Source organism: Muntiacus reevesi, chromosome 18 (genome assembly GCF_963930625.1).
Source record: "Muntiacus reevesi chromosome 18, mMunRee1.1, whole genome shotgun sequence".
In the NCBI taxonomy this organism is placed as follows: domain Eukaryota; kingdom Metazoa; phylum Chordata; class Mammalia; order Artiodactyla; family Cervidae; genus Muntiacus; species Muntiacus reevesi.
This window is the reverse complement of record NC_089266.1, coordinates 47073551-47089283: the sequence shown is the minus strand read 5'-3', so window position 1 is coordinate 47089283 and position 15733 is coordinate 47073551. Positions and strand designations below refer to the sequence as shown.

Below are 15733 nucleotides of genomic sequence, written 5' to 3'. Positions count from 1 at the left end.
CGTAAGAGAAGCGGTTACTGTGAGGAGCCCTGTGCATCTTCCCTACACTGGTGACTGAGGGATCCTATCTAGGCACAGGACCCCTCAGCCTCGCTCCCCCATGCCAGGCTGTAGGAGACTTCAGAGTCCAGTCATCAGAACCAGGGCCAGCGCCTCCCGCCTGACCACACCTGGCTCGCGTGTCCCCAGCCACACAAATGCAGGTGATTATATCTGAACACCTTGGGAAGCTTGATTGAAAGCAGCATTAATTCTATCCACTTGGGAACATGCAGGCCCCCAGTGCAGATCAGAGAGGCTTCTTATGAATGGGTCAATGAAATGTCCGGGCTGAGAGGACACTGATGGGAAGCTCTGCTGGGCTCCTCCTGCCCCTGTGCCTGGCTGGCTGCCCGCCCCTGGCCCATCCGCTTGGGCCCTGGAGGGGACCTGCCAGGGAAGATGGACTGGCTCCTCCGAGCACTGCCTGCAGCAAGATGCCTGAGTGGTGACGGTGGTGGTGGTGACGGCAGCGGGGGCTGGGGAGACAGGAGCCTCTGAGGCGTGTGATGCTTCCTCAGGCCCATCTCCACATTTCATCTGGCTAAACCCCCGGGAGGGCCGGGCAGCCAAAAGGCAAGTTCTAATAGCATGGTTATTAATACCCCATCCTTCCCCTGGCCCGCTGTGTTCTGTCCTCTAGTTTCAGTTCTGGGAACAAAGTACGCAGCACAAACTTCATTTTGTGTAAATGAGAGTTTATTGACGAAGACAAAGTCAAGCTTCCCCTGCCCCCCACCCTCCCCCAGAACAGATCCCAACAACAAAAGAATGGTAAGTTTTCTCAGGGCAACACTCACCCCCCTCCCCCTTCTCTCCAGTCCCAAGGTTCGCAACGCAGACACAGGAAACAGGCTCGGGCGAGGGCAGACACTCAGGGAATCTCTGACCAGCAAGAGTCCCGGGTGTGCGCGCGCTTGCCGTGCCCTTTGTGCGGTGCCCGCTGATGTTACAGAGACAGGCTGCAGTGGCGGACAGGGAGCTGCAGGGCAACCTCCGCTCATCCGCTTCGGCCAAGCTCGAAACGGGCCCCGAGGGACACTGCGGTGGAGGGACAGGCTCTGCCTCTTCAGGAGAGGGGTCCTAATCGTGAAGCAGAATCCCTCTCCAGCAGCTCAGGGGCAAACCAGGAGGCAGCCTCTCGAAGGAGCGGAGGGCTGGCAGACCGGCCGGCTCAGCTGAGAAGTCTAGCTGTGGCCCATGACTGCCGGGGAGGCTGAGGAGCCGGGTTTCAGGGGCGGAGGGACACGTCTCGGTACCACACTGGCCCGTCTGCTCACCCTGCCACAAGCTCTGCCGCCTGGGACTGCAGTCTGCTTCGAGGTGAGAACACAGCGTTTGGAGTGGGGACCTTCTTCACTGCTTGCATCGCACTGACTCCACGAGCAATCTCCCAACCACAGAGCTTCACCCACCCCCGCCCAGCATCCTGGGCCACTTCCTGTTCTTCACGTGCCTGCGTGGTTCCTGTCCCTCACCCCAAGAATTCTCCTCGTGGAGAGTGTCAAGGCCTAAGAAACTGTTTTGAGGGACCTGCTCCCGTAGCTCTCCAAGTGGCACGAGTCAGGGTCATTTCACTTGCAACATGGGTGCAGGGTACTTTCTGCTGTTTTCTAGGGTTCTGCCTCTTGGACGCACTTTTAGGTCCAAGTCCCACATGAGGTCTTGGACCCAGGCGCCTCTGATGAGAGCAGGGGCATCTGAGCAGCAGTCTCAGTCATGGACTCTGAATCCCCGGTGCCAGGCAGCAGCAGTGCCCACAGGTGAAACAGAGAAGCCTGCTGGACAGACTGGTGTTCCAGGCACAGAGCATGCTTTGACAGCCACACCCAATGTGTCTAGGGGGGCAGGGGTTCTCACGTTTCCCGATCTTTTGAGAGATGACAAGGATGGCTTGGCCCTCTGAGGTGATCTCAACTGCCTGGGAGCCTAAGCCACACAAGTGCCGAGCGGATCAGAGAGCCAAGGGATGACTGTGGGCACCAGCAGCTCACTTCCTCCCCACATCCATCCTGCTGGCCTCCGGCACCGAGGGGCCTCCATTCTGGCATCAGGGTTTACCTTCAAGTCCCTGGACAGAGACTGCTGCCACCGGATGCCAATGAATGGAGCGCCAGCACCTGCGTGGAGTGTGGGAGCCATGAGGAAGCAGGCACCGGAAAGGTAAGAGAAAGGCATTGAGGAAAGAAAGTCAACGAGAGGGTCCCGTGGTGAGAACAACTCTGATGGGGATTCAGAGACCCAGCCCCCACCTCTGCTACCGAACAGTCAGCAGTCCTCAGGCCATAACATCCTGTTTGTCTTTTATCTTTTTTCTTTTTAGAAAAACAAGGTTGGATGAGTTGTTATTTTAAGTAAGTCTGTTTCAACTCTAAAACCAAGATTTTAGATGTGAACTGGACCTGAGATTAAATTAAATCCAGAGCAGGAGATGGGGGGAGGGCATTTTGATTTTTGAAATTCTTTCATCAGTTTATTCACGGATTCGACCTCGGAAAAGGACTGTAGTAAGTTCTCCTTCTCAGCCTCGGTGCCATCAGGTCCCATTTCCTACACCCTCCAGCACCATTCAAGGAAGACCACTATTTCTGGCTGCAGCGCATCAAACAAGATGAAAATACAGGGCAGGAGGAATCACAGGAAAAGGAGTTTGGAGAGAAAAGAAAGTGATCAGGAACAAGGCTGCCACAGGGTGGCAAGAAACTGCGTCTCTTCCCTCCAGGACTGTGCGGTCGTCTTAACACTTCTCTCAGCTACACACTATTCCCTCTATTTCTCACATGTACAAAAATATAAAACAATAAAGTGCAGTTCACGTTTCAGTGACACTTTTCCTTGCTTTAATATTTTTTTGTTGTCTTTTTCTGCTTTTGAAACGAGCTCTCGATTACAAAATATCAAACTACACTCAAAACTGCAGCCACTGTAAGGAGCATGGAGAAGCCCACAGTAAGGACGGACAGCAGCGGGTGGCACGAGGTGGGGACTGACGGAAGCAGTGGTTACAGACGGTCACAGGAAGCTAACACTATCCAACAGGCGGCGCCCTAACATTAGCACAGGTTAAACTAGTCACTACCTTGGCGGACAGCCTCAGTGTGTTCAGGTTCAGATTCTACATGGCGATAACAGTTTCTTCCAGTTAAAGAGCTCTTGGCCTGCACCGGTCACAGGGTGGCTGGAGGGCACCGGGCCAGTCTATTAGTTTTTCAAGATGCTGTCGTAGACCTGATAGATGTACTGGGAGACCTCGGGAGCTCTACACTTCAGCGACAGCTGTGCGGAGGAAAGGAGAAGGAAGATTATTAGCACGGAGGCTGGCATTCACTCAGAAAGTATCCAAGTATTCAGTTCAAGGAAAGCTCTTTCTGATACAAGGGGAGAAGGGCTCCTATCCTTGAGCAGCCAAATAGAGAGACCCTGCGGATAAGGGGTTCTGCGGGTTTTAGAATTTCAGTTAATCAGTGTCAGGCTGTGCTGTGCTTCCACCTCCATCCTACGTGGGTCTGCAAAGTCAGGAAGTAATTCACAGGGAACACCGTAGGGGACAGATGCCTTCCTGCTTTGCTAGGAGTCACAGGGACTATAACCAAGTGAAAGGGGACGGGCTAAAACCCTGAACTTGGTGGTCATTTCATCTCTCGATTCCAGTTTCTGTCTTCACAAGGATGGTTATTTCAGTCCCAATTCAGGAGGATGGATAACGAAATAAAATAAAAGCAGGAGCTAGATAGCTCCAAGTAACTAGTCTTCACTGTATTATATGGAAAAGAGCATACACTGCTAGGGAATGAAGATAAGAAGCAACATGGGCTTCCCTTGTGGCTCAGATGGTAAAGAATCTGCCTGCAATGCAGGAGACCTGGGTTGGATTCCTGGGTTGGGAAGATCCCCTGGAGAAGGAAATGGACAACCCACTCCAGTATACTTTGCCTGGAAATCCCATGGACAGAGGAGTCTGGTGGGCTGCAGTCCATGGGGTTGCAAAGAGTCAGGTACGACTGAGCAACTAACACTAACTAACACTAAAGAGACATTTACCGAGTGTAACTGTACCGTTTATGACAACAGTGTTATCTTTATATATATATAAAGATATATATATATAATAAGAGCTTCTGCCTCTTATTCAGGCTGGTTAGATACTTCTCATACCACTCTACTTGTTTATTACCACCTCTTTGTCTCATCTAACAATTACCAAATTAAAATATTAAAAATATTTCAATGCTGAACACTGAGATTTTCACTCTGTGGGTCAACAAGTGCAAAATTTAAACCTAGATTTGGACTCCTGAATTGTACCAGATTAGGCAAATTCACCAGCTTCACAATAACATTAACAAAAGAAGCATATAAATTGCATTTAGAACCAGAAATTTTAATCCCTGTTTTTTGTATTACTGACATCATTGCTTGTTTATTAAAGGATGAACAAAAGTTGTCTTTAATGATGTATCACCATAAGATTTTACATTATCTTACCTCTTTATTGTCTTATAAGAGACTAACGATTTAACCAAGTTCAAAGAGGTGAGAATACTTTTGGCAAAAATGTCAGGAAGATGATTGGTCAACCCCAATCTTTCTTCTTGAGAAAACTCACATCCTCAGAACTGACTGAGATTTTAAAAATGCAAAACCAAGCCAAACAAAAAGAACATCAAAAGAGGCTCTATTTAAAATTTATAGCTTTAATATGCATTCTCTAAGGCATTTCCAGAACTGCTGCTTGACATCCATCAGGAAAGACAATTCTGATACACGTAAAACAAAATGTATAACTAATTTTAGAATATAAATATAAATAGAAAATTGCTCCCTACTTTGGTCCAAGTTGCAGCTCTAGGCCTTTCCCTGACTTTCTGCTCCTCCTCCAGCCTTTCCACTGTCAGCGTTGTAGACAGTTCTCGTGGGAAAGTACGTGGGTTCAGAAGAGGAGGAGGAGAGGAAGCTAAAAAGAGTAAGAACAGCCTAAGGGAATTAACTCCCAGACTAAAGAGGGGGTAGTTCCTCCTCCCCCAAATACAGTTCTGTATTTTTTCACATCTTTGTAGCAGTATTGGAACTTCCAACCAGTTGGAGATCCACTTTTGGTTCACTAGTGATAAGAGAATGTTGTCTTCCTCAATAAAAGCCCAAATGGGCACTGGCAGGAGTCTAGAAGCAGACAGTGTGAGCTGCTCTTTGGAGGTGGGAGGAGAGGGAGGGGAGGAGAGTGGGAGAGGGAGGATAAGAAGAGGAGGAAGAATCTCTTTCTCTGGACTGTTCTATCACCTCCCTCCCCCAGACACCCCAGCCTTTAACAATGGGTTAAGTTTAGGGTTAAATCCATTCCCTGCTTTTCAACAAGTACAGTTAAGACAAGCTGAATACATTAAAAAAAAAAAAAAAAAAGACAAGCTGCAACACATTAAAAAAAATTTTTTTTTTTTTGCTAATTCCTAAAGAAAGCAAGAAGGAAATGTACATAAAAAAAGAAGCTAAAAAAAAATCTGATTTAGGATTCTGGTCTCATTTTATATGGGAAAAGACATCTTTCCAGGATTTTAACTTTCGAAGCACTAACCTACTTATGTGTCACATCTTTCACACCAACCACTGAGGAAGGCCACCCACCTAGATTCACCTCCCCTGCCTAGGTAATAAGCCAGGGACTTAAACATCTACTTCAGGTTTATGGCCTGGAACACATACTTCTTCACCTGGGACAAGTAATCTTTCCAGGTGAGACAGAGCTACTTAGAGATCAAGAGGGCTCTGCCCCCTGGGATAAACAAACCTTCTTAATGACATACAGTAAGGGGGTGAAGGAAGTGATTTATCATGTAGTGTACTACTACTCAGAGAAGGCACTGGCACCCCACTCCAGTCCTCTTGCCTGGAGAATCCCATGGACGGAGGAGCCTGGCAGGCTGCAGTCCATGGGGTCGCTAGGAGTCGGACACAACCGAGTGACTTCGCTTTCACTTTTCACTTTCATGCATTGGAGAAGGAAATGGCAACCCACTCCAGCGTTCTTGCCTGGAGAATACCAGGGACGGGGAAGCCTGGTGAGCTGCCGTCTGTGGGGTCGCACAGAGTTGGACACGACTGAAGTGACTTAGCAGCAGCAGCAGCAGTACTACTCAGTCATCAAAAACAAACACACACCAAATTATTAATACATGCAATGACTTAAGACAGATGTCAAGGACATTATGCTAAGTGGGAAAAAAGTCTGAAAGGATAGGAACTGAACTTACAGAACCCTCTCAAAATGACAAAATTATAGTAATGGGAAACAAACATATCAGTGATTCCCAAGGGTTAGGCGTGGGGTGAGTCTGTAACTATAAAGAGATAGCAAGAAGGGAGTTTTTTCGTGGTGACGGAACAGTTCTGTTCCTGATCGTGGTGATTATCACAAATGTGATAAGATTTCATAGTACTGTACACTCCTTAACCAAATAAAATAAAATAAAAATAATTATGTAAAAACTGGTGAATTTGGGTGTAAGATGTTCTCAATGAGGAACACTCAGTGGAAGATATATGGGAACTCTATGTATCATTTTTTAAATTTTATGTGAGTCTTAATTAAATTAGTTCCAAATAAGAAGCTTTTAAACATTTTAAATCAACTATGCAACTACTAAGAGGTCTTTCTCAAAATTCTCACAATCCTTAATGAATACAAAGAATACAGTTAGGAAGTGTTTAGATATATGAATTCTTAGCACAACTTACCTACCAACAACTTCTGTGATCTTGAACAAGTTATTAATCATTCTGAACCATGGTTTCCTTATCTGGAATCTAGGGGTAATCATGCTACTCTATTTTTTTTTTCCATTTATTTTTATTAGTTGGAGGCTACCTACTTTACAATTCATGCTACTCTAATCTAGCTGAGATGGAATACTGCAGACAATAAAATAATGAATAATAAAAAAACAAAACACACACACACAAATACACATACTTTGAGAAAATTTCTAGGGAAGTAAATGGAGCTATTTTATAAGACCTGATTTTACAGTAAAAACCTGTCCCTCCAGAAGAGCAGACAGGACTTTCCCTTTCTTGGGGAACTCAAGGAAAATGACAGGATGGTTTCTTACAAAAAAAGACAAAAGACTGGCAGCGGAGGAGGTGGGTGGGAGGAGTGTACAGTTTATGGGAGAAGTCTCAAGTTTCTCAGCTGACAAACGCTTGGGCAAAAAAATATAGTTAGATGGGATGTAGTATCACTCATACACACACACTTGTCCAGCTTACTTCAACGGAAACCAAGAATTTTCAGTTCAGGGTGGTACTACTTCCTTGATGTATGCTAACGAACACATGCTTGCCTTAAAATTAAGGAATGGAGTCAGTCTTTTTTCGGCTAAATGGCTAAAAAGCTCACTTAATCTACTGAATATAAAGCTTTATCAGTTAATCAATTTTTGAACGTTTTCTCATCACTTTCCTTTCCCCTCATTCAAAACAGTGTAAAAAAGCCTTGAACATGAAGCCAGAAGAATATATTTCCCCTATCCCAAGGGTTTTCTTATACTTTACAAAGTGCAGATGACAAGCAGCATCTTACTCGGAGACAGTATTTTACAACAGTAAACAAATGGCCAGTGCCTAGGGTATTATGGCTGTGCTGATTAACAAAGCAGCTGGCTCCGCCCCTGAAAATAAGGCCAGGGTTTCAATTTTAGTCCAGCATGGCAGTGAGGAAGTTTCCTAAAGTTCCCTTTCAGGCTATAAAAAGTGTGTCCCATTTTGCCTTAATTTTTCAACCAGCATTTAGGACATACAATATCACTAAAGAGGCTCATATGTTCAGGGATTTTGACATCCTTACGTCCAAAAGCACGAATGGGCTTGAAATGAGCTACGAAAACAATCCTCTTAGCAGCCTGTTACAGTACCACATGCACGGATACGCTAAATGAGCATTAACCAGTACTGATGAAGCTGCAGGTTCTGTGAGCAGCTCTGTGTATACCTGGAGGAGTCAGGTACTCCGGCTGCCAGAGGCCCCTTCCTGGTGAACGGGGGCAGAACAAGGTCTTCTAAGAATGCAACTGGGGACTTTTCTGACTGCTTGTTTTGGATATCTGGGGAGTGAAGGAACTCCACCAGGTCTTTCCTGGCAAATTAAAAAATGCTAAGAAAAAAATGAAGGGCTCTTACCTCCCTCCGTGAACCCATCTCACCCATTCTGAAAAAGGCCTTACCGTGTAATTGGGGTTTCCTGGTTGGATACGTAGCTCGGCCAAAATCCAAATGCCGTTAGTGAGCTTCAGGGATTGGTACAGCATGTCCTGCCCTTCCACATTCCTCTTGGCAATAGTATAAACATTGTTGTTTTGCAACTTGCTGGAAACAGTGTCTAGAAACACAGATTCAAAATGCAACACCTTCAGCTAAAATATCCAACAAGGATGTTGTGAGCCATGCGTGCTCAATTAGCCCCTGATAAGCACCGTCACATGCATATGTGCACATTTCAGAAAGCCCTTCTCCCACAAGAGCAAAATGTGAGGAAGCTCTTCAAGTGCCTATGCACCACATTCCAGGCCAGAAAATGGAATAAGGTGTGACTAAACATCAGTGTTTAAGAACTACCTGTGGAGATTATGGTGGGTCTAAGCCATTGGTACCCTCAAACTACTACTAGGAGCTAGACTGGTAATGCACTGAAGTGGACAGAGACAGAAATGGGTGAATGGGTGACTGCCATGTTGGGATTCACTTCTGGAACATTGGTCCCAGATCCATAGGGATGCAAAGACTGACAACTGAATCTCCAAGAATACTTCCCAAGTCACTACTACTCCACCATGAGTCACATGGCCTTACGTGCCAGATCAGAAAAGCACCCAGTTGCAGAAATCCTGCAAATCAAATTTGTTAACCTTGACGTTAAGGTGTTTGTTTTCCGTTTGTTTGTTTTTTTAAAGCAGGCAAATGATTTCTTAAACCTCTGGGGAATATCATACCCCAAATTAAAATTGAAACAAACTGCCTCAACAAAAGTTCTTTAGAAAGACTGAAGTTGTACAAAGATGATTATTCCAAGGCCTGTAACCTCGACTGCCATTTCTGGTTAGAACAAAGGCCTTTGTAGTCATCAATGCAGGGTAAGAACAAGTTGGTGTTTGGGGTCTTCCTTGTGACTACATATAGCACCAAAGACATGACATTCTAGAATTAAAGGTCATTTCTCTCTCCTTGTTCTCTGACTGCTAACATGAGATGCTGCAGCACCAGAGAAACTTTAAGAACAGAGATGATAAACACCATTTCTTTGTTGATAGTTTATTACATTTGCTTCTAATAAGAATTAAATTACTCAGGAACTAAATTCTCCCCACATAAAAACCAATCATACTCTATGGGAGAAGGCTGCTGTGATGGACAGTCTTTCTATTCTCCTAGACGGTAAACTCTCTGAGCACAGGGATCCTAGGGTTTTTCATCACTGTGCTTCTCACAGTATCTGGGACACAATGAGTACCTGCCATCAATACCTGTGAATAAGCCTCTGACTCAGGTGTTGGAGATGCAGATATGTGCATAATGCCATAGGCATTAAAAAACATTATTTAAGACATTTCCCCAAAGAAATACAAATGGCCGACAGACATATGAAAAGATGCTCAACATCCCTAACAGATAGTGATAATAGATAAATGCAAACCAAAACTAGAATGAGGCACCACCTCACACTAGCCAGAATGGCCATTATTTAAAACTCTACAAATAACAAATGCTGGAGAGGATGTGGAGAAAAGAAAACTCTCCTACGCTGTTGGTGGGAATGTAAATTGGTGTAGCCACTATGGAAAACAACATGGAAGTTCCTCAAAAAACGAAAAACAGAATTACCATATGATCCAGCAATCCCACTTCTGGACAAATATCCAGACAAAATTATAATTAAAGAAGACACATGCATTCCTATGCCCACAACAGCACCATCCACAATAGCCGAGATGGGCCAACAACCTAAATGTCCATCTGTAGGTGAATGGACGAAGCAGATGTGGTACACATCTACAAGGGAATCTACTCAGCCATGAAAAAGAGCAAAACAATGCTATCTGCCACAACACAGATGGAGCTAGAGATCATCATACTATGTGAAGTCAGTCAAAAAGATAAATGCCATATTATATCATATGTGACATATCTGTGGAATCTAAAATATAACACAAATGGACTTATCTATGAAACAGAAACAGATTCACAGACATAGAGAAAAGACCTGTGGTTGCCATGGGCGAGGTAGGCAGGGGAAGGAATGGAATGGGAGGTTTGGGTTAGCAGATGGCAAACTACTGAATACAGAATGGGTGAACAACAAGGGCCTACTGTATAGTACAGGGAGCTATATTCAATATCCTGTGATAAACCATGGTGGAAAAAAATGCAAAAACATGTGTGTGTGTGTGTGTATGTATATACATACACAACTGAATCACTTTGCTATGTAGCAGAAATACACACAATATTTATATCAATTACACTTCAATTAAAACAAACAAACAAACAAAGCCAACTTTCTCTGGGGAGTTCTTGGGTGGTCTAGTGGTTAGGATTTGGAGATTTCACTGCTGTGGCCCAGGTTCAATCCCTGGTCAGGAAACTGAGATCCCATAAGCTGTCAGGCTGCCAAAAAAAAAAAAAAAATCTGCCAGAAAAACTTCACATCTTTTGTTTAGTTATTTGAAGTACAGCTGATTTACAAAACTGTGTTTCAGGTGTTCAGCAAAATGATTCAGACACATACAAATATGTATGTGTGTGTGTGTGTGTGTGTGTGTGTGTGTGTGTGTGTACATATATATATACACTTTTTCTAATATTCTTTTCCATGATAGGTTATTATAAGATATTGAATACATTAAATCCTTTTTATCTGTTTTATATATAGTAGTACATATCACATGTATGGATGTGAGAGTTGGACTATAAAGAAAGCTGAGCACCAAAGCATTGATGCTTTTGAACTGTGGTGTTGGAGAAGACTCTTGAGAGTCCCTTGGACTGCAAGGAGATCCAACCAGTCCATCCTAAAGGAAATCAGTCCTGAATATTCACTGGAAGAGCTGAAGCTGAAGTTGAAACTCCAATACTGTGGCCACCTAATTGAAAGAGTTGACTCATTTGAAAACACCCTGATGCTGGCAAAGATTGAAGGCAGGAGGAAAAAGACGACGACAGAGGATGAGAAGGTTGGATGGCATCACTGACTCGATGGACATGAGTTTGAGCAAGCTCCGGGAGTTGGTGATGGACAGGAAGCCTGGCGTGCTGCAGTCCATGGGGTCACAAAGAGTCGGATACGACTGAGTGACTGAACTGAATTGAACTGATGTATCTGTTAGTCCCATATTCCTAATTTATCTCTCCTCCTTCCCCCTTTTCCCCTTTGGTAACCATAATTTTGCTTTCTATGTTTACGAATGTAAAAACCATCTATTTAGATGTGGTCTAATTTTGCAGGTAATTCTTGCCCTGATGTCTTTCTTCCACATTCAACCCAGCGAGCGCTCAGGGCAGGAGGTGCTGAAGCCCATTCATTAAACAACTGCATCACACTTAGTTATGGCTTAATTTCCCTCCTTTTAGTTCCAGTTTCCACTAACACCAAGCAGAGTAGTTATAACTCAAGAATGGGTTCTCTTTGTTTATCTCAAGGTCGTTATGCACAAGACTGAGGGAGGAGGGAGCCTCAATATACTTTTTCATCACCTTCTGGGGGGTCAGGCAGTTCTGGCTGTATCTTGGTTCCTACTATGAAGGGCTCTTGCAGCTCAGATTGAGTTGCTAGGCAACATCACCAGCTGGAGTTTGGCTTACACCTTTTGACAGGACCGTCTTTAACATGAGGAGGATTGCTTTAAGTTGTAAAAGCCATTCCCAAGTTTCAAGGCTCTTGCCCATTTCCAAGGAAACAGAAAATACACACAACAGGATCTTCTGTTGAAGTTCTACCATGTTGCACAGGCACATGTTCTAGACAACATATAGAGCAAGGTCCAGATGCCTACAGATATGTCATGGTTTTAAGTAAGAGGTGACAGGCTAAGTAAGTGGTGATAGGCTAAAAAAGAGATGATAGGCTAAGAAATGGAAGCACCCAAACACACATACACACTCACCCACTCCAGAATTAAAAAACGTGGCCAAAAGCCAGACAGAATAAGCCAGTTGAATGGATGTAACTTTAATGTGTTTGGAAGCATTCTGGTTAGGAACCTGGGTCTGCTCCTACTGAATGGCTGTAATTGTGATTTCTATCAGAATACTGCATGGAGGGAAGAGGGGTCTATAACATAAGTATGTGTGAGTCAATTCTTCTGGTTGCACCACAGAGCCTGTGAGATCTTAGTTCCCTGATCAGCGATTGAACCCATACCCCTGCACTGGAAGCGTGGAGTCTTAACCACTGGATGGCCAGAGAAGTCTCTGTGAGTCAATTTTTATAAACCTTAGACTGTAAGTTTGAGCTAGAGGGCTTGAAGGTGGTAGGATGACCAGACTCTGCTAAGTGAACTTATTAAGAACGGCAATGGGACTTCCCTGGTGGCAGAGTGGATAGGAATCTGCTTGCCAACGCAGGGAACATGGGTTCGATCTCTGGTCTGGAAGGATTCTACCAAGACCATGCTCTAGAACCTGTGAGCCACAACTACGGAGCCCAGGAGCAACAACTACTGAAGCCCATGCACGCCCTAGAGTCTGTGCTCCACAAGAGAAGCCACCGCAAGCAGCAGCCCATGCGATGCAATGAAGAGTATTTCCTGCTTGCCACAATCAGAGAAACCCTACACAAAGCAATGAAGATGCCGCGCAGCCAACTTAGAAAAAAAACAAAACAAAAAGAATGGCAATGGGAGCCAATGTAAAGAAGCTTCCCAGCCAGACTGGGATACACTTCTTGACAAAATGTCACAGTTCTTTGTGTTTGTTTGTTTCTTAAACACATCCAAACTCCTGGGGAAATATGACGGAATCTTATAGCTGTGACTTGGAGAATGAGAATGTAATGTAAAGACACTGAGATCTGCCCTACAGGACAAGAGCTTTTATTAAAAGACAGTCAAATACGGTTACACATGCATTAAGATGTAATTTCTTTGGGTTCATTTGTCTCCTACCTCGTATCTGACTTTGGGTCTGAGGCCTAAAATCTTAGAAGATGGCAATGTGATCTTCCCTCCTTCATCTTCCTACCTTAGCTAAGGTCGCACCTCTTCCAGCAGCCGTAAGAGTGAAGAAGGTACTCGGAGGGTGGGAAGAGGGACCTGCACATGGGACCCAGCTGTGGGACACCGTCATTAGCAAGCTGCAAACCACTGTGCCTGCTGAAAAGAACACCTCTCTTTTTTCATTCGTTTGAACGACCAAATTGCATTTAAGTGCTGACTGGCAATATGCACCTATAGTTATGAAATGGGGAGAACCGTGACCAAACAAAGAAACAGAACTCACCCTCACCTAGTCCCTGTGCCTGAGGAAGTTTATCTGTCCCTTATTAGAGAGCCTAACTAGAAAATACAGATGCAACATGTCTCTGAGTTTCTCAAAGCAAAACAAGCACTTAATTTAAAAAACAGATTTGTAGACCACTTGCCCGAAAGATTCTTTTCTGGATATGGCTGGAGATGCAGCTATTTCTTATGTAAGATAGTGGTCCCAGATATGACCAGTGCTAGGAAGCAAGGAGACCCATACAACTGGGTGCCTTTTCTGAACCAATATTTTCCAGTATTTACACCACTAGTGACACATCATAAGCACACTATCATATACACTTTTCTATTAAGAACTGATAAATTATTAAGGCTTAGTAAGAGGGTTTCTTTTCTTCTTTCTTCTCTAGAAGAAATGGAAGAGCAGAAGTAAAAGCTCAATGCTAGGCTGGTCAGTACTTTAAGCCTGAGACTTCCTGTAGCCCTCAGAGTGTTAGCTCCATCTGTCAAATGTCTACTCTGGCACAGAAAAGCTATTTAAAGGGTTGGTGCTATTGTGATTAGGAGAGATCAGCTGGAAAGAAGGTATTTTTAGCTCTCAACCCAGGGTGTTGAATCAGAAGGCACTAAACCTGAAAACATTCACGTTAATTGAGCCCTCAGACTGGAAGGAAAAGTAAAGGTTGGGGTAGGTACTCCAGACCTTGGGGAGGAGGGAGAGGAAAAGCTAGAAAGGATTAGCTGCAGAAGTGGTCTTGTAAGACACGAGCAGGGATTCAGTGTGGGAAATGCTGGACGGCCTCAGGCTCCCAGAGAAGAGGAAGCGGCTGGGAACATTCCCTGGGCTCCATGTGCTATACCACCGCAGAGCAGGGTGTCACTGGAGAACTGATTCGCTGGTATCTGGAGCACACAAGGCAGGCAGGAACTGGCACGGGGCCACGGCCGAACTGTTCAAAAAACCTGAATTTGTTCTGGGAAACTGTTTTTTTTTTTTTTTTTTTAATTTATTTAACTTTTTTAACTGCACAGGGTCTTAGTTGCGGCACATGAAATCTTTTAGCTGTGGCATGTGGGATCTTATTCCCTGACCAGGGATCGAACCTGGGCCTCCTGCATTGAGAGCTCATAGTCTTAACCACTGGACCAGCAGGGAAGTCCCTGGGAAACTGTTTTTGTTTACATCAGAAGACATAGCTCCACTGGGAGAAAGGCCAGACACCTTTTCTTTGGCAAGATCACAAATGTATACCAAGGTTCGGAGCCCCCATCTGGAAGCAGGGGGATTTTATTAATCTGACAGGCCAGACTAAAACCCTTAATCATCCAAACTTCTATTTTCTTTTTTGAAAAATCATGTCCCCTTTACATCAGACCTCTGAGACCAAATCTGCTTTCCCAGGACTCTGGCCTTTCTTTGCTCTCTGTAGGCCAGAGTTTTCCTGATCATGTATGTTGAAGGAACACTGGTTCTCCGTAAGACGTTAGTAATAAGCATTTTGTGATTTTAAATCCCATAGGGAAAACATTCAGTTGATACTGAGTTAGTGGTTTCCTCAGTGCAGGAGGCCTCAGCTTCTAGTGCGCTCACATGCAATGGCAACTCCTAAGACGGGCACATCATATGCTGTACTTCCCAATCTTATGACCACAGAACGCTTTTCTAAGGGACAAGTGTTCTCAGGAGTATAATATATGAAATGACCTGGGACTGACCACACAAGGGTGACTATAATCCTAGCCATTAGCCACTGTGGGTTCTGCAGCTGAAGTTTCCTGAAAAAGAGGTTAAAAAAATGGAAAACTGTCCAACCTCCCAACTCATCAAATGAGGCTTGTGGTAACTAACCAGTGAGCCTGGGAGAGACAGCAAACACTGTCACCTACCTAGAACATGGCATAAAAAGCAGCTCAATTTAAATATGAATAAAAAAACCCACAACTCGGCAAAAATCTGGTTTTGTCTAATAGCTACATAACCAGTCAGGCTGAGAAACCTAGAGGGCATGTGGTATTTGTGAAGAGAATCAACAAACTGTCGTGACAGTGGACATTACAGAAGACTGTCTTCCTCAAACACCTCTCCAAGGGCTAGGAGAAGCCCTGTAAGAAAAAAATCTGTCTGGAACACAGAGGATGGACATGTCACAGAGCATACCCACTCCCTGCAAACAAGTTTTAAAGAACAAGTCGAAATGTTTAGCCAGTGAGTAGTTGTTTTTCTTTCTGCCTGC

General features: G+C 44.5%; 1 protein-coding gene across 3 annotated transcripts in view; it reads right to left on the bottom strand.

Annotated features, from left to right (window-relative positions):
* Nucleotides 1-777: 777 nt before the first annotated feature.
* Nucleotides 778-15733, bottom strand: part of AP2B1 (adaptor related protein complex 2 subunit beta 1) — a 110299-nt gene continuing 95343 nt past the window's right edge. For all 3 annotated transcript variants that reach the window (XM_065908707.1, XM_065908709.1, XM_065908708.1), the window contains 2 exons: nucleotides 8253-8407; nucleotides 778-3315 (listed from right to left, as the gene is read on the bottom strand). In XM_065908707.1, coding sequence (XP_065764779.1) covers nucleotides 3241-3315; nucleotides 8253-8407 — 230 coding nt within the window. In that variant the 3' untranslated portion in view covers nucleotides 778-3240. The remainder of the gene's footprint in view (nucleotides 3316-8252; nucleotides 8408-15733) is intronic.